Source organism: Electrophorus electricus, chromosome 24 (genome assembly GCF_041902795.1).
Source record: "Electrophorus electricus isolate QZ-2024a chromosome 24, ASM4190279v1, whole genome shotgun sequence".
NCBI lineage: Eukaryota > Metazoa > Chordata > Actinopteri > Gymnotiformes > Gymnotidae > Electrophorus > Electrophorus electricus.
This window is the reverse complement of record NC_137520.1, coordinates 12,283,678-12,300,769: the sequence shown is the minus strand read 5'-3', so window position 1 is coordinate 12,300,769 and position 17,092 is coordinate 12,283,678. Positions and strand designations below refer to the sequence as shown.

The window sequence follows — 17,092 nt, the reverse complement described above, 5'->3', positions numbered from 1 at the left end:
TAAACTATATGCTTTCTCATTTAAACTAATTGAACATTTAAACTCTGAAAACAGACATTTTTAGACTCCCAAGTTAAAGCAGTTTGGCTACAGATAAGTACCAGTCATGGCCTCTAGTATCTCCAGTTATTTATTTTTGGAAAGAAATGCACAACAAAAAAATTGCAGCGTCACACTTAATCCCATCTCCTCATCCTTTATTTTGTTCATGAGCAAGCATCAACTTCACTACAGTTTGCCTTTGAACGGTAGAAAAGTGAATGAGCACGAGGGCAGCATCCAACATTTCAAGACCACTCCCCACCTTATGTTTTAAGAGCAAAAAATAAAAGCAATCTGAAAGACAATGACATTTGAAAGGTGTGAATCTGTGAAATGGGCGAGCTTTGATTCAGTAGTATAGTCTCTGTATTACCCTCTGAAGTCCACAGTTCTGTGTATAATGCATGAGAAATGTATCTGAATTATTCATGCAAAGTCAATGGCCCATTACATACCCACATATTCACACACTTGTGTTTAGATTTCTAGATCAGGTATGGACGCTTTAGCATATAAAACAGAATGATGTGAATATTTGATGGGCATGAAATGGGCAAACTTGCTCAGGAAATCTTATGAGAGGGTCATGGCTCACCTACCCCCATATGACCAACTGTACTGGGAAGAGAATTAACTGCAGTTTTCCTTTAACTCAAACCTGGTTTCATGGAATGGTCTGGTATCATCTGATGGTTTTAAGAAAGAATGTTTCAAAGTTGCACAAAAAGTTACATGTACAAAATACCCTATGAAAACCATGTGAGAGATCTCAGAGCTCGCTACATAGTTTGCGCAAGAAATGTGTGTGGAGGGGAAAAGGTCATTTTACCAGTTATAAAGCTTATGCTTCCCTCTGAGTCTTGGTCAAGAAGTCAGATTTTACACTTCAGAATGAGCTTTCACTATACAGGTTGTTAAATTCATATCCACATATGCCGCCTAAAGAACTTCAATAATATACATCTCTTTAGAAGTGGATTTACTCAAACATGATTTAGTACAATATTTATTGATGATACAATATGGACCTACTTTCTCTACACATCAACATGAACACAGGACACCTATGTAGGACAATTAAAACAACCACTTATGATAAAACTAGCTGCAGCCCCCTATTTGAACAAAAATCATTCCCCTACAACTGTAAAATCTAATATTAAATAATTACAAAAGAAGGAGATGGCCACAGCTCGAATAGTGTGGATGAGTGTTTAGTTAGTTATGTTAGTAATGCGCAGTGATAGGCAAAAGGCACTCCCAACTCCGCCAGCTAAAATCTAGAGCCCGCAGGCCCTGTTTATTTATTTAGTTTTTTTTCGGGGGGGGGGGGGGGGTTTTCTGAAGGGGAATTATTGGTTGTGAATGTAACCAAAAAAAAAAAAAAGGAAGAAAGAAACATGAATAAAGGAAATAATTTTTGACATCAGTATACTTGCCTTTTCACCGGGTCATAAAATAGACCTTTTCTTACTAATCTGTGACAAGTATATATGTTTACGGTTTGTTTGTTTTGCAATAAATTGAGAATGTCCAAAGATTCCAAGGAATCAAGAAACTAGTTGTCTGAATTAAGTACCATGTATGAAGATGCTGCAAGCCAACATTATCTTCAAAGCTTAATTTTCTTCAGACTGCCTATAATTGTGCGGACATAATTCCAAGGGCCTGGCTGTACACTGCAGGTAACAAGAACAAAAGTGATACTTTAGAAGGATCTATGTGGAAATGACCTGCACACAGCCTGCAGAGATTCAAACCGACACCAGGAGGATAAAAAATATACCAAACGTAAACAAACATGTACAGTAGAGCTCCAAGTACAGCAAAACTTAGTAAAGTACTGCAAAGAAAGTTTGGTGTTTTAAGATTACCTGTTGCTGAATACCTGTATGTTTTCTCAAGTATTCATATTAATGTATGTTCCAAAGGACGATTCCTCTGAGGCCAAGGAAGGACAGAATGCCAATAAAGGTTTAAAACAAGCTTAAACAGACTTTAAAGAACAAGCGTCCATGAAATTTTAGCAGTTCAATTAACTGATTATTTTTCAGCAGGAATTTTGTTTACAGAAAGCAGAATTAAAGCTAACAGAATTGGCAAACTATGGAAGCTCCTTTTGTCCAAACTTGAGTAAGATCGGTGCGGTCCGAATGGATCGTGACCGAGCAGACAGCATTATAGGAAAAATTCTTGCTACCACTGGCTTAAACGCCTGCAGTGTGCCTGAACTATACAACACACAGTACCACTCATAAAACAAATGTATAGTCATCACCTGAACGTGACTATTCAGCGTCTCCAAAACAGAAACCTCTGTCCAACAACGGACCTTCATGAGAACTAGAATCATCAGAGTCTCAGTCATAGTATTTGTACTGTTTAAAGTATAACCAAAACACTGAACCGAGTCCACGCTCACCCACTCCATTTAAATAAAAACATAAAACAAAGCAATAGATACCCACCTCCAAGAAACAAGACCAAATGAGCAACATTTTGCCACAGAAACCTCAGCCTCTGTCATGGGTTTCTCTCTGTCAAGAAGACATGTCACACAAGCATGATGGAAGAGCTCTGCTAAATTGTCCGAAACATGCCGTGGGCTCTGTGACGCTAATCATACAGCGGGTGCTGTGGCGCTTTGGATACTGGACACCATCGGTTAGGCTTCGCACTGACACACAACTAATTACATGGTTTCATTGTATTTACAAAATATCAAAAAGCAATCTTCTTTTTCTCTATGCAGGACTTTGCAAATTTTCTCATGCACTATAGAGAGAAGGACCAAAAAAAAACAGAAGAAAAAGGTCAACGGTGAGCAAGAAGCGTCTTGGCCTTCCTGTCTCCAGGACAGAGCACACGCAGGGAAAAACAGCACGCCGAAGCTTCTCGAAAGGACCTGTAGCAAACCAATTACAAATTCATGTGCAATATACATAAAATCATTCTCAATTTGAAAGACTTAACATGTAAAAGGAAAAAGTGCAAGGCTGTATCCTTACATAGCTAGTAATACAAATAAGAAATAAAAAAAACAAATCTAGGCCAGGTTTCCCTTGGTTAAAAAACAAGAAATAATTTAAAAACTTGCATTCAGCTATTATGTGATAACTATACTACACTGAATATCACCACTAAGCTGATACCAGAGAAGCCCTGGCCAATGGAAATGAAGTTGACTCTGCAACATCTGTCACCACAGACACTAAATATATATGTATTCATGTTCTCAGCCTGAAGAACATTTTTGTTGTTTTGAACTCATGGCTCTGTAGGTAGGCAAGGGGACTCCCCGCAGGTGGAGAGGTGAGACAGTGAATAAGCAGGTGGAGGTGTGTGTACAGGTGTGCGTGTGATGGAGGTCATGTGTGTCAGTAGGTGAGGGTGGAGTCGTCCCACTCCAGCTGTTGCTGTCGGCTGGTGCCCTGCTGGTCCTCCTGCTCCACCCCCTCTTCATCCTCGCTGCTCTCTGACTCGGCGCTGGTGATGTCGTCTTCCTCCTCGCCGTCCTCGCTCTCCTCTTCCTCTTCCTCCTCTTCCTCGCTGCTGTGTTGGTCCTCATAAGTCTGCCGAGGAGCAGACACAGGGAGAAAGAGAGACAGACAGTAAGAGAGAGAGAGAAAGGATAAGAGGGAGAGAATGAGTGAGGGAAAGAAAGAGTAAAAAAAAAGGAGTGATGAGGATGGAATATGATTTTTTTTTTCATTTCCGTTACATAATTCAGGAGCCCACTGGCTTCAGTGTGTCCATTTAAGGATTCCTCTGCAGTCTTCTGGGATGATAGAATCCTGCAGAAACCCTTGCCAGTCCAGAGCACTGCCTTTCCTCTAACCTGTCATTCTGATTCTAGTTTTGCTTGGAGATGATGTAACAAATTGTTACTGTTGCAAGAAAAAACTCACTTCCTTCATAGCAGCCTGCCATCACAATCACAGCTTCATGCTGTTCATGCTAATTAGTTGCGACTGCGAAGGTGCTGACAGTTTGGCTCCCTGAGGTCTTAAATGCCTTTAAGGGCTCCATTGGTTTTGAAAAGCTGGTAGTTTTGTAATCACAGTTCGAATACATGAATACATTCAGACTGATGCTTTTCTAGAGCTGTCTGGAATGTGGTTTAGCTGATCGCGGTGTTCATTTTTTGTTTATATTTTGTTTTCCAAGGAGAGTGGGACACAGAGTTTAGCCACAAGGTAAATTGTATCTGCTGTCTGCTACCTCCATAGGGTTGACTGTGATGGTGAGGGCTGAATCGTCCCAGTCCATCTCATTCTCTTTGCCGCTCTCCTGGTCTCTCATGGTGCGCTGGTGTGCGGCCCGGATCCGAAATACACCCAGGATAATCATGAACACCAGGAAGCTCACACACACCACGATGACGATGGTGGCAGCACTGGGCACGACTGTGACGGGTGGAAAGGACAGGGAGGAGACCAGAGAGAGGAGAGAGGAGACCGGAGAGATATGAGAGCGGAGAGAGGAGATAGGAGACCAGGGAGAGGAGAGAGGAGAGATATGAGAGCGGAGACCAGAGAGAGGAGAGAGGAGACCGGAGAGATATGAGAGCAGAGACCGGAGAGAGGAGAGAGGAGACCGGAGAGATATGAGAGCGGAGACCGGAGAGAGGAGAGAGGAGACCGGAGAGAGGAGACCGGAGAGATATGAGAGCGGAGACCGGAGAGAGGAGACCGGAGAGAGGAGAGAGGAGACCAGAGAGATATGAGAGCGGAGACCAGAGAGAGGAGAGAGGAGACCGGAGAGATATGAGAGCGGAGACCAGAGAGAGGAGAGAGGAGACCGGAGAGAGGAGAGAGGAGACCAGAGAGAGGAGAGATATGAGAGCGGAGAACAGAGAGAGGAGAGAGGAGACCGGAGAGATATGAGAGCGGAGACCGGAGAGAGGAGACCAGAGAGATATGAGAGCGGGGACCAGAGAGAGGAGAGAGGAGACCGGAGAGAGGAGACCGGAGAGATATGAGAGCGGAGACCAGAGAGAGGAGAGAGGAGACCGGAGAGAGGAGAGAGGAGACCGGAGAGAGGAGAGAGGAGACCGGAGAGATATGAGAGCGGAGACCGGAGAGATATGAGAGAGGAGACCAGAGAGAGGAGAGAGGAGACCGGAGAGATATGAGAGTGGAGACCAGAAAGAGGAGAGAGGAGACCGGAGAGAGGAGAGAGAAGACCAGAGAGAGGAGAGAGGAGACCGGAGAGATATGAGAGCGGAGACCAGAGAGAGGAGACCGGAGAGATATGAGAGCAGAGACCAGAGAGAGGAGACCGGAGAGATATGAGAGCGAAGACCAGAGAGAGGAGAGAGGAGACCAGAGAGATATGAGAGTGGAGACCAGAGAGAGGAGAGAGGAGACCAGAGAGAGGAGAGGGGAGACCGGAGAGATATGAGAGCGGAGACCAGAGAGAGGAGAGAGGAGACCGGAGAGATATGAGAGCGGAGACCAGAGAGAGGAGACCGGAGAGATATGAGAGCGGAGACCAGAGAGAGGAGAGAGGACAAGGGAAAGAAGAGTAAGGAGACCGGAGAAAAGAGAGAGCAAAGGAGATCATCATATAGACAAACTTCAGGTATCACCACTCAGACACTGTGGACAGCTGGACAGAGTGACATGGAGATTGGCCATCCAGATGTCACAAGTGGTGTGCAAATATGCACCATAAAAAAATCTTTATCTACCCCAGATTTTAACTGATTTGGCTCTAGGAAAGATAAATTTGAAATTAAGCAGATTATTGCTTTGATTACGAATCCTTCTTAGCTGGATTATGAGTTGTAAACTGAGAACTGGAGCAACCCATAGATAGTCGGAATGCTTGCGGGAACTGCGGCATGCTTGAACGGACGGGTGCTCGTAGGAGAGCAGCCCAGATGGATGCTGGGGCACCTGAAGCCTGATGTGTGTTGGCCAGGTTGTGTCCGGACAGGTCCACGGACGCGTGCTTGACTTGGTTGATGAACTGAGGCTGCCACATGGCATTGTTAGCATGCTCCATGGGGTTGGCTGTGTGGATGATGCTGACCTGAGGGAGCACACCCACAGCAACACACATTTCACTCGGGGTAAATTGAATCCTGGGAGCTATTTTTAAATGTTGAGGATACTGGATACTGACATGGTCATGGAAGAAAAACTGCATAAATGCGCTTAGTTTTCTGTGCTTGAAAATGTAAGTGTTTTTGAATATATGCGCTTACATAAAAATGCAATTCACTGCAATGCATTCGTTTAGAAAACACGACGTGAAAGCTGTAATCAGTGCGAGACTGCACGCTCAGCAATACCTCGACCTTGAAGTCATTGCTGATGTAGCGGCCATTGAGCTCGGAGCAGACCAGCTTGAACTTCCTGTCAAACAGCGTCTCCGTGTGCCAGTTCCTGTAGCGGATCAGGTGCAGCACCTGCTCGTAGTTTGCCATGGTGTTCACACCTGACCAAACACCAGGACACACCATCAGAACCATCAGAACCACCAGAACACACCACCAGAACCACCGAAACACACCATCAGAACCGCAGAAGTAACAGCCATCTCAGGGCCACACTAGAGTGAAACTCAAACACAGTTCAAAGGACAGATTCCATCTGAAATTAGCCACAGAACTGTTTTACGTCCTTGCTCATTGGACTGCGATTTGGAAAAGAGAATAGAAGTTCTGCCTTTATTCACATTTTTAACATTATCAGACAAAAAATGACAAATTCAGCTTTTGGTCAGCCTTAGTCAATACTGATTTGATGTAATATAATACATATGTATTAAACACACACACACACACACACACACACACACACACACACACACACACACACACACACACACACAGACACACACACACACACATATATATATATGTGTGTGTGTGTGTGTGTGTGTGTGTGTGTGTGTGTGTAAGTAAGGTGCGAAGGCAACAGTGGTTCCAGATCCCAGGAACAACATCCGAGATCTCTCTCAAAAAGTGTGCACGGAGCTGTCCTGGGAACAGTTAAGGTACTACGCAGGACCCTCAAGTCCCGAGGGCTCTGGTCGAGGACCCAAGGAAAAGAGAGAAACATACCAGTGATGACCACGCCCACGTTGGTGGAGCTGACCTCCAGGCCTCTCTGCTGCACCTGTGCCAGGTCCACCTCGAGACTCTCGTGCTCTCCGTCAAGGTCGTCCCCCACTACCGTTACTTCACACGTATCCAGGTTGTGCATGATCTCCTCAGAAACCACAGTCTCTTGCACTGCCAAAGACACATTTTACATTGGTACATATTACATTGGTCATATTTTCTCCAAGGAGTCTAACTCCAATATTAGCATTGCAAATGAATACTTTTTAAAATCTTAAGTCAAGAGATATTCATTCTATATATAAAGTTTGCATTTCACCTCTATCGAATTTCATAAGCATCAGTATTGCATAACGTGTCTAGCCTGAAAATCTTTCCTCTCCTCCTCTCAACAGAAACACAGGAGACAGAGGTCATTGCGCCACCCACCCAACCACCAGCTCTTATAAGGCAATAAAGCCTTTTGGCCTCCTCCATGGTTCTCTCATTCTCCCTCTCTATTGTCCCTCATCCTCCCTCACCAGCAGTGAGGCAGATGGCCACCGGGGGGCGCTACCTGTGGGCTCGTCCTCCCCCTCGGCCTCGGCCTCGGCCTCGCGCGTGATCGTGCTGATGACACGCAGCTCCGGGAACAGCGTGACGCCCTCGACACTCTCGAACTCGACGGCGCTGCGGGCAAAGTGGTCAATGCCGCGCAGGCTGATCTTCGGCTCCTCGGGCTGGAGGACCATGACGTAGCCCTCGTCGTCGGGCATGGAGATGCACGTCTCCTCGTTGAAGCACCTAAAGGGCACAAGCATGAGCTTAACCTGCCGCTATACGCAGACCCTCCTCTCTACGCACTCGGAGACAAGAAAGACAGAAGACGTTCCCCAGAAGCCTGATGTTACTGTCAGCGTGAGTGTGTTCTGAAGGAGAGTGCGCAGCAGGACACTAACTTGACAGTGGTGGTGATGCGGAGGTGCCGTATCCCTGGCGTGGGGAACTGCCTGGAGTTCAGGTAAGAAATGTGCTGCATGACCTTCTCGACGCTCTCGATGTCATCCCCCTCCAGGGTCAACGAGGCCTGGTTGGGGTTAAACTCCACCTGCGCAGGCACACAGCGGGGAGTACGGAATCAGACTTGCTGAGTCACTGCAGCAGAACACCCTCAGTCCACTGCCTTCTCAGCTCTGCATCTAAATATAGTTTAATCCCGTAGCCTTTCATCTCAAATAGCAGCTCCCTGCCATTTAGCCTTTGATGTTAGATCAACCCAGAAAGTTTCTCCTTTTCGATGTTTCCTTCACCTTCACGGCAGAAGCCACCTCCTCGGGCAGCTGCACGTCCAGGCCCTCCTTACAGGTGTACAGGCAGTCGATCACCTTCTTGTCCTCCAGCTTGCCGGAGCGGATCATGAGGCCGGCCAAGCTGCCTTGGAAGTACTGGGTCATGTGGGCACTGCCTCCTGTACAGACCCAGAGGGGGGGGAGGGGTGAGCATCGGCAGGGCCAGGGTCTCGAGCATGCCCCGCGTCTCCACGTGCACAAGCAAACGTGACTGTTGCCCATGCAAGTTAGTACGGCCGCTCTGCTTGGGCCAGGCGGGGCCATGGCCACGGACCCAGAGACAGCTGTGACGGATGGACAGCCTCATGCAGCTCCCCCAGGCAGGGAGCGTAATTACTGTGAAACATGGAGGTCAAACAATGGAAGATGAATGGAAATTAATATGAGCAGGGATAAGTGAAAAGGGGGAGGGTAGCCTTCAAGTTATGTTTCCCGTTCCGCAAAGCAAATACATCTTAGTAACGCCTGCGCATTATCTCTCAGCCCGTTAGAAATGATCGGCTGCTATATTTGACGTGTTTGCAGCTCCTGTATGTGAATACAAGTGTGCACTGTGCAAAGAAACTGTACCCCTCTGTCCTGGAGACAGATCCGCTGCACTGTGACCTACACAGCTGTGCGACCTCGGGGTCACGAAGCAGGTAGGTGCGCCAGAGTGCCGCCCAAGCAGCGGTAAACCACACGCCACAGCACATCACACACAACACGTCTGCCGCCGTTGGTCTGACTCCATAGCACTTTCTGCTGTGCTATCGGCAATATGTCTCCGGATTTGCACGCAAAACTCAAAGCGTAAGCAGTTGGTGTACATAAAAACAAACAACAGATAAAGCGGTGCGTAGGAGCAGGTGGGATGGGCGGCGGAGCATCTGGCCAGGACCGTTGCATGCTGGGAATGTTACGCGAACAGACGCTGAGGGCGCGCGGCGCTCAGCCAGCTGAGGCGGGGCTGCCGTCAGCCGCGCGAGCGCCATGTTAATTCACAAACACACTGGGAAAGATTTAGGCAACCTGTGAAAGGCTCTGAGACGCTGTCATTGTCGTGTCCTGATAGGTCTGGGGAGGTGAGACAGAAGAGTCGGGACAGGAAAGCATTTGCTTTAGTCAGGAGAAAAAAAGGTAAGCTTGGTTTTGATCTGATGCCATGCATTACATTACATTTCAGTCGCACGCTGTTGACAGTATGACTACTATTACCACAGTCTGTGACTGTACAAATCACATCTACTAGTACAGCACGAGGCATATCGGTGAGGTAAATTACAGATTACTTTATAATCTATAAGCCACCTCGCCAATATTCTTCATGCTTCCATTTGCAATAGAACATTAGAGGCAGAAAACAGTTTTCAGCTCTAGCAAAAAGATCATTTCTGAAGATGGAATAAAACGCTTCACTGAAAGGTGTACCTTGCCAGCAGGCGCCGATAGTGAGCTGCGTTTCGATCTTGGAGGTGTGGAGAGGGTAGTCCTCTGTGACCAGGAACGGCTCAAAGGAGGCACCGTCGACAAACAGAGCCACGGCGGGGAACTCGACGTTCAGCACGTAGTGGTGCCACTCTTTATCACACACCTGAGCAGAGGCAACAGCTCAGCATGTGCGCTTGCACACACTGTTAGGGACGGCCGTGCAGTGCACATTCACCGCCCGCCTACGAGGACAGCTCGCTACCCCCAGCTCGGCTTTCTCAAAGGGCTTCAGGATTGTATGTGAGAAAGGCAGCACCACACCAAAACCATACAGGCTGCAGACAAGGGCTGACGTTTCAGGGTTCCAGCAGCAGAAAAAAAAAAACCTGTTTGTCTCACTACGCAGAAATAATTATGAAAAGCCCCAATGTATGTAAAAAATTAACATTTACTCTCCCAAATTTCTTCATATAAATAACATTACATTCAGAGCGGTTTCCCGGTCAGCCATCCTACAATACTTCATTCAGGCTGAATATTTGGGCACTCTCTTTAGCTTTTTATCTCATACGTGCAACTTTAAGGACGAGGTGGTGGCAATCCTAAGCCTTGCTTGTGTCGAAGCTCATATACTGCGCAAAGTAGCTCAGTCACCGGACACACGGAGAGCTGCTCATGCGTCTGCACGCAAACACACGGGCCTTAGAAACCTGCTCACTCACCTGGTCCAGTTTCCAGTGGAACTCTGCTGGTTTGTAGCTCTCGGACTCGCTGGGTTCCTGGCGCAGGAGAAACACGAGGCGGCAGTTGTGCACGTACAGCGAATAGTGATGCCTGTTCATCTCTACAGGAGACACAGACACATGCAACACCTACGTTTAACCATCTGCGGACAGGTCGTGTGGTCTGAGCCTCCGACAACCGCTGCGTTGACAAAACCCTCGTTACCAGCTTTGCAGCGGTTTGTGCCGCTCGCCGAAGCCACGAGGAAGGATCGGGCGGTGCACTGCGGAACATCGGTGGTGTGCGAACACGTCCGGCGTCTGGGTCAGTGCACGTGCTCCAGCTACACTCACACTAATCTAAACAGGTGCCTGGGCACACTGCCCGAGGCTGCACGGACGTGCCTGCTCTCCGTGAAGCACACAAGGCCGTCCGCATGATGGAGCTCCTCTTACACAAGCCTTCGGCTTTAACCCTTTTCTCCAACACTCAGCCCTTTAAACGCTCTGCGTCCTTCCCTAACATCACTGGTGAGTGGTGTCGTTACACCTTTGAGTGATCTTGAACATTTCATATGAGCACTATGCACGGATTGCAACGCTGAGTAACATGTAACATATCATGATCCCGTGGAATATAATCCCGGTACATTTCAGCGTTATGGAGCGGCTGCTCTCACCTGTCTTGTCGGAGTTGCAGAGGATGGTCTCCTTCTCCCTGCTGCTGGGGCCATGTCGGATCCACACAGAGAGGGTGAACGGCTCCCTCAGGCTGGTGCTCACCATGCTCTCGGGGACCCTGATGGCCTGGGTGCCGTTAAACTCGAACACCAGGTCGCTGTCGTGCCCGTTGTCGGTGGGCACGCCGGAAGTCCAGTTGGCAGTGCTGCTCGGAGCAGGCAGCAGCTCTACGGTGCCTGAGCTGGCACCTGAACAACACACGGACTGCAGTTACACAGCTGTTACGCAACGGTTACACAGGAGTGTGCGACTGGATAAACAGCAGTTAAATAGCAGTGACTCAGCGGTGACCCAGCAGATAAACACAAGTTATCCATCAGTGACCCAGCGGTGGGCCAAGGCACTACCATGATCACACTGTGTTGAGGAAAGATATTATATAAAGATAATACTGCCAGAAGAGGAAGGCAATAACAATAAAAGGAACAGATTTCAAAAGGCAGGGGTAAATTTAATGACAGCCCTGATGATGAATGAGGGTAAACACAAAATCAAATGAAATCAAATCAAATCAGTCACATTAAAATTAGCTGAAATCAGAAAGAAATCAGCAGGGATGTCACCTGAGCCCCATCCGCTGCCCCATGCTTTCTGACTCACCGCACAGCCGGTGCAGGGACTTCTCCGAGTAGGTGTCCCGGTCACAGCCCTTGCCGATGTGGTTGGTTTCCAGCTCGATGCTGGCCTGGATGGAGGTGATGGGCTCCTCACAGGTCTCCAGCTGAATGCTTGGGAAGAGTGCCAAGCTGCCTGTGCCTGGCTCGTACTCCACACGTTTATTAAAGCCTGCCGTGGTCACGCACGCACACACATGCGCACACACAGGAACACACGCACACATACACACACACGGCACATTCAGCTCTTTGAAACCTGATGCCTGATCTTTTCTGGAAATAATAAAGCAAACTGCAGATCAGTTAAGGCAGTAAATATGAGTGGTCATGTGACCCTCCATAGTGCAGAAACCAGCTGTACAATGAAGTTCAACAAGCAGGCTAACAGTAGACTGTGGCATCATGAAGCCTCACATAGCAGTTTGATTTCTTTAAATTGGACTGATTGCAAACAAAAAAAATGAACCATATCTAACAAAGTGTACGTCAGGACTCATGGTGGAACTAGCTGCTGTTGGAGCACTCAGTGCTTAAAAGTGTCCCACGTTACCTTGCCAGCCTGGTTTGCAGGTGGGTTTGATGTTGATCTTGACGAGGACGTCCTCCGACGCGCGGTTTTTGCCACAGTCGTAGGCTGTCACCGTCAGCTTGTACATGCGCTCCTTGCTGTAGTTCAGCTTCTCTGTGTTCTTGATGTTGCCTGCATATGGCAGAAAAGCAGCAGTTTCAGTAACAAACAAACAAACAAACAAACTCTTCATTTAAATAGCACTTCTCCTGCATGGCATGAAACCGAAGTATGTTTAAAAAGAACATAAATAACAACGGTAAAACTATATCACTGCCAGATCTGGAGTCCTTTAAGAAGAATGTAGGATGTTGAAATGTCTGCTGGTATATTCAAACAGGTGTAATGCGCCCTTTCTTCGGCGCTCACGTCAGCACTAGGTCTGCTGCAGTGTTTCAAGCTGCACGCGCCTCTTAGTTTGTGTTAATAACTCAGAGAAACCATTTCAAAGTCTAACCGAGAAGTTGTTTTAGCATCTCGCAGGGTCAGGAGTCCTGAGACCTGGGAAAATATGCTCTCACTGTCTGACTTCACCAAAGACAAACATAAGATAAAGCTTAATTTTTCAACATTAACATATCAATCGAACCTTGTTACAAATGTCCCAGCCAAAAGAGGCCCACAAAAAGCAGTGTGTCCGTTTCTGGTGCTTCAGGTTCAGCTTCAGCAAAATAAATAAAAATGCAATTTGAGACTGTGTGTGTTCTATAAATAAGTGCTTTTGTGTTTTGTGTGTGTATGCCACATCTCTGCGCCTCACCATCCTTGTCGATGGTGAAGGGCACGTCGGGAGTGACGATCTCGTAGTTGCAGATCTGACTGAACTGGAAGGAGCAGTCAGCATCCACCGCCTCCACCTTCAGGATGTTGTCGTACTTCTTTCCCTCGATGACTGTGGCCTTGTAAGTCTTCTCCTTGAACACGGGCGAGTACTCATTCACGTCGTTCACCTGGATGTGGACGGTGGCCCTGCAGAGACAAGAGGAGAGTCAGCAGAGGGCGCAGAGCAGCAGAGGAAACGGTCCTGACCACGCCACCTGTGCAGCACTGGGCCAGCACTGGAATATAACCATCCATCTCCACATGACATTCACAGCAATGCTAGGGCAGTAATGAATCTCACAAATCTTTAAAAAAAGAAATAATTGTGTGGCTCAGCTAAAAAAATTATACTGCATGTACTTCAGGGATCTGAAGATCTAGAATGTGTTCCAGGGTTTTAGAACAGCCTTAATAAGTTAATATATCACCAGTCAGTCACAGAAGCATGCATAAAGGCTGTTTAGATAATATAGTGTTAATATTTAAAATCTGGGATTTTAAAAGATCAGGATGTAAATGGAGGTGACGCTGGATAACATCAGTTACACACTTGTGGGATTTCTTCATGTTGCTTCCATCAGGCCCCTCCCCGCAGTCATGGGCCTGGATGGTGAACGTGTGCTCCTTCTGAAGCTCACAGTCCAGTTTCTCCTTGGTCCGGATCACTCCCTCTCCCGTCGACTTGTCCAGCATCACCGCCTCGAATGGCACGTTTTGGCCGTGAATCCGGAAGCCACAAATCTCCCCTAGACACGGCGAGAGAAGGAAAAAAAACAAAAAACAACCCACACCGGATCAGCCCAAAGCTGCCTCCAAGATGGATAGTGACCACTGCTCGCAACATAAAAGAAACCCACAACAACAACAACAACAACAACAACAACAAAAAGAAATAATTTAAACAGCACACCACACTAAAATAAGAACAGCCAACGTTGTTTTGGCAGCCAAAAGGGGTTGGTACTTTAGGGTCTGTGGAGGAAGCCAGAAGCATTGTCGAATGGGTGAGTATTTACAAGGGTTGGGGTGGGGGAGGATTAGGGAGGGGCTCAGCATGTTGTCCAAGCCGCTTGCTCGCATTGCATCCAGTCATGCAGTGAGAAACCCAGAATGTGGACAGGCATTTCACAGGAATACTTGCCAGAGAAGGATAAAGGAAAGGAGCTAAAATAAAGGCAGGGAATGGCTAGCCAATATCTGTTGCATATCTTCCATTTGAGCGGTCCGTTTAGGAATATCAAGTATGTGCGTTACAGGGACCTGCTCGATGGATTTAGTGAGAGTAAACAGAAAAGAAAGCAAAGTTAAAATGTTACATTAACAGTGCGCGTGATGAGTTACGACAGAGGTCCTGCACCGGTTCAAAACCTTCAAACAAATAACAAAGACAAATAAACAAATAAAAAGAACCCAGATTTAAAAAATAAAAAAATCTGTCACAGCTAACTTTTGGTGGTAGGGAAGTCATCCTGTGTAATGTCGTCTCTCTCAGCCTTTAGGGAACGAAAAAGAGTGAAACAATAGTAAAGGAGAGAATAGAAGAGGTGGAGCTAGACCACTGGATGAGTGCTGGGGTTAGAAATATCCACATCAAAGCAGCAGCAGTCATGCCAACACCCGGACTACACGTGCAGATAAAGAAGAAAAGATTGCACTACCAGTGGGTGCAGCGCCCCGCACTTGAGCAGAGAGAGTACGCCACAGCTACAACGCTCAGAAATGTTACTTAGGCATCGAGTAGAAACAGATTTCTTGTGTGACCACACCATAGTCAAAATTCTTCGTTTAGCAGGTCAAATCGGTCAAGAGTTGAATAGCAATAGATCTAATGTGCACATGAATACACTGTATTTTAAGGGAATGTTTGTTACTAGAAATAGCATTATTTACATCACACGAGATGCCTTTTATTTCCAGTAAATAGCTCCAAAATGTGACTATGATCAATACTGTATGGTTTCAAGAATAGAACTGATTCCACCTATCACAGACTGTTTCAGTGTTTTATGTTGTCATTTAGTGCAGATGCCTGTGTCCAATTTGTTTGCTCCTGGTACTTTTAGGACATTCAAACTACAATGGATGTCTCATGCACAGATATTTCTAGTTTCAATTAACCCCACATCAAACTTTTCATCCAGTTATATTTATTTGGTGAAATATAAATGCGGGGGGGAGGGGGGTGTCCGTATAAGCAAAATAATCCAAACCATAAAGAGGAAGGTGGAAATTAAAGACAATGACAGGAGTTTCAATGTGAAGTGCCAAGGCCATTTTGCATTAGTGGGTTAATAAAACAATTCACAAGGCAGAAGAAAGAGGCCATCATCACCTTCTTTGGTGAAGGTCACCTCAAAACTGTCTACAAGAAGGGAGAGAAGATAAACCCGGGTCAGTCAGAGAATGGAGGCGCTTCAGGCGAGATCAGGAAGAGAGACAAAGATATGATCACATTCCTATGGATATACAGGGCTAGAAATATATCTGGGGTGTATGTGTTATGTAGTTCTGGTTGGTATCTATTCTAACCAACTTCAGTACCAGGTATTCAGCAGGGCCAGGTGCGTCTGCCATTTGCTCTATGATGCAGATGGTGGAGATTCACTGCTTATTTCAAGCCCTGATATGTTTGTTCATGGAATGTACCAAGTTTACATCATTAGTTATTTATGTCTCAGATGCACATTCACAGAACCAACAAACAGCCAATTATGTTTAGCAGAAAAGGGGGGAAAAGGAGTTTTAGTAAGATTTAAGCCACCTACTAAAAAGCACTGTGTATTGTGATTGAAAATATCAGCAATTTCTTCATACTCACAGAATAACTTACCGCTAAATGATCCAACAAGTGTTAGGAAAAGCATAGTCACATTACCAGAACCAGACAATAAAACCTCAGTCAGACCAGAGCAATGATCCTCTTCACAGGTGGGGAATGCTCTAAACTGCAGGCAAGTTCTACTTTATAGGTGGTCATTCATTGGTTCTACACTGACATAATGCTGGACACAGTCCACAGACGTTAGTGGTCATTTTCTTTGGGTTAGTTTTCCATGGCTGCCTGTCGATCACCAGCCTCTAGTCATCTGCATATTCATTCCACCAATTAGAGATGGATTTTTTATAAGGCGCTGCGTGACGGAGACTTTCACTTAGGAAGGACGAGCTGGCGTGCTGGCTGTTTGATCCGGTGTTCAGCGCTCATCTTTACATCCTACCGGACCTGGGTTCAAGTCCTGGGTAGGGTAGCTGCCTTTGGCCATTGTTATTGAGTGGGTCAAGTGGGAGAGAGGTTTTGAACCTCTTCAGTGGACTCCACACCTCCCGAGACCACCTCTGGCAATTTTCCCCAGCAACAACCCAATGCTGCGTCTCACACACCCACTGCCAAAGACTCCATTTCCCAGCACACCAAATGAACAATGAGTATTGCCCCCTGCCCCACGGTCATCCATACTGGAGATGTTGTTTAGTCAGCACATAACAATAGTTATGTCAGTTATCATGCCTATATGAGATATGAGAAAGATGAGACTGGCAAAGTGTTAGGCCACTTGTTTATACACTTTCATTGTTTACTTTGCTTTCATTTTTTGCAGGATGACTCCGGTGGCCTTAAAAGTTGTTAAGGACTTGATCTTTATGAGTCACAAACAGTACTGGAAACCGACAGACACTTGGCACTGAAATAGCGCCATACAGCAGTCTCACAAGTGACTGCAGGCAAAAAGCCCAGACTGTATTGCATTGTGTCTGCAGCATAATTCAAT

At 46.6% G+C, this 17,092-nt stretch overlaps 1 protein-coding gene across 4 annotated transcripts in view; it reads right to left on the bottom strand.

Moving 5' to 3' along the window:
• Positions 1–180: 180 nt before the first annotated feature.
• clstn1 (calsyntenin 1) overlaps positions 181–17,092 on the bottom strand; it is a 30,395-nt gene continuing 13,483 nt past the window's right edge. The window contains exons 3-19 of one of the 4 annotated variants that reach the window (XM_027016341.3): positions 15,655–15,684; positions 13,873–14,068; positions 13,261–13,469; positions 12,483–12,632; positions 11,916–12,101; positions 11,255–11,503; positions 10,575–10,696; positions 9,853–10,015; positions 9,454–9,498; positions 8,404–8,561; positions 8,053–8,201; positions 7,671–7,897; positions 7,115–7,285; positions 6,341–6,486; positions 5,943–6,078; positions 4,264–4,448; positions 181–3,614 (exon numbers count right to left, since the gene is read on the bottom strand). In XM_027016341.3, coding sequence (XP_026872142.2) covers positions 3,420–3,614; positions 4,264–4,448; positions 5,943–6,078; positions 6,341–6,486; positions 7,115–7,285; positions 7,671–7,897; positions 8,053–8,201; positions 8,404–8,561; positions 9,454–9,498; positions 9,853–10,015; positions 10,575–10,696; positions 11,255–11,503; positions 11,916–12,101; positions 12,483–12,632; positions 13,261–13,469; positions 13,873–14,068; positions 15,655–15,684 — 2,717 coding nt within the window. In that variant the 3' untranslated portion in view covers positions 181–3,419. The remainder of the gene's footprint in view (positions 3,615–4,263; positions 4,449–5,942; positions 6,079–6,340; positions 6,487–7,114; positions 7,286–7,670; positions 7,898–8,052; positions 8,202–8,403; positions 8,562–9,453; positions 9,499–9,852; positions 10,016–10,574; positions 10,697–11,254; positions 11,504–11,915; positions 12,102–12,482; positions 12,633–13,260; positions 13,470–13,872; positions 14,069–15,654; positions 15,685–17,092) is intronic. The other 3 variants (XM_081706589.1, XM_027016342.3, XM_081706590.1) reach the window with 3 other exon arrangements.